Raw genomic sequence first — 4,969 nt, 5'->3', positions numbered from 1 at the left:
TAATTGAATAGCACCAGAAGGAACATGACACAGAAACTTAGTAAAAGTACATCAAAATCCTACCTCAGCACAAGAAATCTACTAAGATTTGTAAACAAAACCGTAAATCACTGAATACACATTTTTATTCTTGAATAATTTCATGCTAGCAAGAAAAAAAACACTGAAAAAGTTGTGACAGGAGCGTATTTACCACCATGTTATCAACCAGCTCGCTACTGTCAAATATGTCTGTATTTAGAGAAACCCTTTTATCGATTCTCCTCAATCTCATATTCAGTATTGTGCACAAGTCCTGAGCCATCCTCCAGTTCTTTATATTTTGCTTTAGAACTTTAGAAATGAGCAGTAGTTGAGCAGACTGGATTTGAATTATCTGGACCCTTTAAATAAACACTGTAAATAAAGGCTGAGGTCACAGTGTGCTGGGACAGCTCCAGAGGCTGGGCTGGTATTAATGATGACTTGGAGGCCAGGATCAGGAGTATGTTGTTAGCTGTAATGTATGAAAGAGCTATCAGAGCTACATGTGCAGTCTGTATCTGCATGTTAGCGTGCACGCCGTCAGTAAAGCATCAAAGTTTTAAAAGTTGGTTTCTGCTTATTTGAGAAATCCGCCTCTTTCTTGTTTTCTTTCATGACAACTGAAAATGTTGACCTTTGACCTACAAATATGTGCGTTCACCAGCTCGACCTTCTCAGAGTTTCTGTGGACATGAAAGCCCAGTGAGAGCTGAGCGCACGTTAACTTCATGTTTCATATCAGCAGCCTGGACTATGAACATACACAGAGAGACACACGTCTGCACTTAGAGTGTGGATTTAAAGGAGGATGTTTTAAATATTTCAGTATTTAATATGTTTAGTTTAATGTTTGAGTTGTACAAATAAGTGCAAATAAGAGTACAAATAGTTACACTCTCTTTTCCACACGTGATTATCTCTGTTTACTTTGTCACACTCTGCTGCCTCACCTGCGTCAGTTTGGTGGGCGGAGCCAAACCAAATCCACACGGCAACCTTAACTGACCCTGCAGCTCCACCCAGAGGTGGAGTGACAGACCTGATCGTTTGTGCCTGAGAGACCACATCCAGGGAAAAATGAACTCTTGAACACATTCATGAAAAGATGCTTTTTTAAAATTTTTGAGTTTGCTTCACAGGCTTTTCTTTGTTGTTCTTTACTTACCCCAGGGAGCTTGTCATTTTCTTCCATGTGGCTTTTGAAGCTTTTTAGTTTTTATTTATTTATTGAAATTTTATTTTATTTTATTTTAAATTTAGGTCACTAGAGCTCATTGATTGACTATTGTACATTTTATTCAATAAAAAAAATCCAGCAACTTTTTAAAAAATTGTATATAGTTATTTGTTATTCTATTTATAACTTCGACTTGTTTTATATTTTATTGTACTCTATACAGCAGCATTTTTATTCTATTTTTTTATTTAATGTAAATATATTAATTTATTATACTAAATTATTTTATCTTTAAGTTTATTTTAATATATCATTATTATTATTATTATTACGATTGTATTGATTTTTTTTATTTTCTCTCAGTGTAAATTAATATTTTGCTTGTTTGTTTTATTTCATTTTTATATTTTTTTCTTTTAGTTTTTCTTTTACTTTTTGTTTTATAATATTGCATTTTATTAAGCTATTAAGATAATCTATGTTTTTAACCATTATTTTTGTTGACTGATTTTCTGTTTTGACTTGAATTTGCAAACTTTTGCAGACCTTTGGCATATGTAAAGTAACCCATCTACTAGGTTAATTTTATCGTAGATATAAGTATATTCCAAAGAAGCATGGACTGCTGTCTGGCTGCACAGTTAGAGAAGCAATATACATGTCTGTAAACCTGAAAAGATCCACCATGGATTCATGAAAACACTGAGCACGGCTCTCTTTTTTTTTTCTCTCTTTGTACAAAGTTGTTTAGTAAACTTTACTATTATAAGAAAGTTGCAAAGATCCTGGCTAGAATGTTGCACTTTAAAAAACTTTGAGAAGCCATTAAAAAAAGCAAACATAAGAGCCATTTCAGTTTGATCATTTTTTATTTCACCCAAATGTGAAGATCACCTAAACTATTGCCTAAACTATGCAGTCGTCCACTCAGCTTGTTTGGCTGGATTTCAAAGGCTGCAGGATTAAAAAAAACAAAACTTCTTCAGTGAAAAAATAAAACGCTGAAACTACTGTAGCAGTGAGCTCAGTGTCAGGACAGAGCAACATACTTTCACTTTTAAGGCTCTTCAAAAGGACGGGCCTCTGCTGGTGGCCTGCTCTGCTGCCTGAGAGACACACAAAAAAACAGACAGCAGAGATTAAGCGACTTCAGCTTCTGCTCAAACTGCACATTGACTCGCAGAGGTTATAAGTTCGCAGGTCACGATGCAGGGTCTCACACTATACGGCCCGATGCTCTGATGCGACCTGAGTGCTCACACTGTGCGTCCATAAAAATGAAGGTTATAACAGAAAATCTGTCGCTCACTCTCCCTCTCTGTCTTTCACTCACACAGACACGCACACCACCATCATCAACTTTGCTAAATTGCTAATGAAAAACATTGATCAGGCAGCTGTGATTGAGCAGCAATGTAAATCCAACTATTTTCACGGTTGTTGTGGTCGTGATAATTTTGTGAGGCCACATCGAAAAGGCTCGGATGAGCTTTCCAAAGTTCTACAATTGCCTCCATCGCTTGTGTCCAGATCACACGCTGCACTGCTGTGCTACTCCGTCTTTTTCACTGACGTTTATGTCTTTGCGCGTGCGCAGTGTGAGCGGTTGCGGTGACACCCTCATGACGGTCGGGAGGATTTCAAACCTGTTTGAAATCAAGCGATTGATGATCGGGAGCTGGTCGTGAGGTGTTAATCGCTTCTCGTTACCCCACGTATACTACACGATGCACAACACACGATGAAGGCGAAACTCGGGCCGATCACCAAAACGGTCGCATGACTCAAAAATCGTGCCATCATAACATAAATAGTGCCGTCATTGCCAAACCTGGCCCACATCTGGTTGGCATACACTGTGCCATGACACCAGTCAGTCAGAAGTGCCAGCTAGATGCCAGATCCAGGGAAGCCCTTTTTTCTACGGGCCTGGGCCACATAAACCAAACCATAATCGAGCCAGATATGGCATGCCATCACATAAACAGTGCCATCTACGCCAGGCCTGGCCCATATCTGGATGACATACTTCTTATCATGCCAGAAGTCAGCCAGCAGTGCCGGCTTGATACCCGATCCGGGCCAGACCTGTTTGCTACGTGGGATGTCATTCAGCAGTAGTACGACTAATTCATCCACAAATCACTGGTTCAGGTTTCTGTTGTTTTTGTGTCTCACCTGGATTCACTGCACTACCAGTTTGGAGGCCCGTGGCCATGCCCACGCCCACGACCACGCCCACGACCGTGACCGTGACCATGACCACGGCTGGGGCTTCCGCTCCCATGACGATGCCTGTGTTTGCGCCCGTGTTTGCCATGTTTCCATGACCACCCTCGCCATCGCTGCCACTGCCACTGCCGCTGCCGCTCCCGCTCCCGCGGCGATGCCGACGAGGGCTGTGGTCGAGGTCATGTTCACGGTCACCATGGCGATCGGGGCTGCGTCTCCTCTGACTGCCATCATGGTCATTGCCGTGGCGATCACCTCCACGGTTGTCATCCCTATGGTGATCATCTCCATGGCGATCATCCCCTCCATGGCGACCATCTCCACCGTGGCGCCCCTCTTTTCCGTGGTCTCCTTCAGGCTTGTGGCCCCCACGAGACCCCTGGTCACCTGCCTGTGGGCCCAGGTTGTATCCCGAGGGGTGGTTGTCTGTGCGAACATCAGAAAATAATTTTTAAAAATTAAAAAATCAACTAGGTCAACATATTTTTTTGCACAAAACAAGCCAGCAGATTTGAGCTTTTTAAACGTTTAATGCATTCACCTGGAAAGGTGAGGCTTTTAATTTGTGCCCCACTGCACAGGATCAGGAAATGGGAGATAAGCTGCGTGTCTTACCTGTACTGGTGCTGAACATGCTTGTCAGTGTCAGACTTTGTGACGGATGATCCGCTTATTATGGTGCTAAATGAAAGAAAGCAGGGCGGGGACCCGTTCACTTCTCAGTTAAACCAGTTTGGCTGAATAGCTGTGTAATTATGGGTTTTGCAGCATGTTATTTCTGAACAGTGTCGATCTTTGTAGTAACCAAAGAGAGATTTTGTTGTTTCAATCATATGATCGTTCATGTTGTAGTTATTTTAAGTTTAGCAGTCAAAGAAAAAGTATAAACTTGAGATTGAATTATGACAAACAGCTGCATTTAGCTCTCTGCTGTGTTCAAGACTACTTCCAGCAGGTGCTGAATGTTAGTCTAATTAAAACTAAGTCTCTTACTCCCTCTGCAAGACAAATTTAGCTTGGATCTCTTGCTCTGCAAAACTTCCAGTACTTTTCCTTAAATATCAAACTCATAATGAAAGAAGATAAATGAGTGTACTTACTTGATGTGAAGGGCAGACACCAACTGTACTTTCTGTGAGTGTGCAACAGATGCTCTGAGGTTTATGGGCATGGGCTGGTTTGGCTGCATTTCTTTTTTTTCTTGCGTTAGTAAGGCAACAGGTAAAAAGAGAGGCGTTGTCTTTTATTTCACAAATTTGATTGATTGATTGATCATACTTTATTCATCCTGAGGGAAATTGGGTTAAGGCTGCCAGCCGTGCCAGTGCCATCTTACCCTTCCGACCATACATACATTACACAAACATCACATGGGGAAGACAGGTCAGAGAGGTATAACATGGAAAATGCACAACATGAGGAAAGATAAGGAGAAAAAAATAACTCCCCCCAGACTGAGCTCCAACAGGGAGATCAGTTTGAGAACAGAAAAAAAAACACCTCTGCACATAGCACATGAAAAAACTCTTAATACAC

At 41.2% G+C, this 4,969-nt stretch overlaps 1 protein-coding gene across 2 annotated transcripts; it reads right to left on the bottom strand.

The window, feature by feature from the left end:
* Window positions 1–2,051: 2,051 nt before the first annotated feature.
* On the bottom strand, window positions 2,052–4,670 carry LOC100706282 (hyphally regulated cell wall protein 1-like). 2 transcript variants are annotated; one of them, XM_003446574.4, is made up of 5 exons: window positions 4,534–4,670; window positions 4,049–4,114; window positions 3,380–3,859; window positions 2,251–2,307; window positions 2,052–2,155 (listed from the first exon to the last, which is right to left on the bottom strand). In XM_003446574.4, the coding sequence occupies exons 2-5, from the start codon at window positions 4,065–4,067 to the stop codon at window positions 2,070–2,072; spliced, it is 642 nt and encodes a 213-aa protein (XP_003446622.2). In that variant the 5' UTR covers window positions 4,068–4,114; window positions 4,534–4,670; the 3' UTR covers window positions 2,052–2,069. The 2 variants fall into 2 exon arrangements, with proteins under 2 accessions (XP_003446622.2, XP_019206709.1); XM_019351164.2 differs by having other exon boundaries at window positions 2,062–2,307.
* Window positions 4,671–4,969: the final 299 nt, after the last annotated feature.

Source organism: Oreochromis niloticus, linkage group LG23 (genome assembly GCF_001858045.2).
Source record: "Oreochromis niloticus isolate F11D_XX linkage group LG23, O_niloticus_UMD_NMBU, whole genome shotgun sequence".
In the NCBI taxonomy this organism is placed as follows: Eukaryota; Metazoa; Chordata; class Actinopteri; order Cichliformes; family Cichlidae; genus Oreochromis; species Oreochromis niloticus.
The sequence above is the reverse complement of the archived record's forward strand: the minus strand, read 5'-3'. Positions and strand labels throughout refer to the sequence as shown.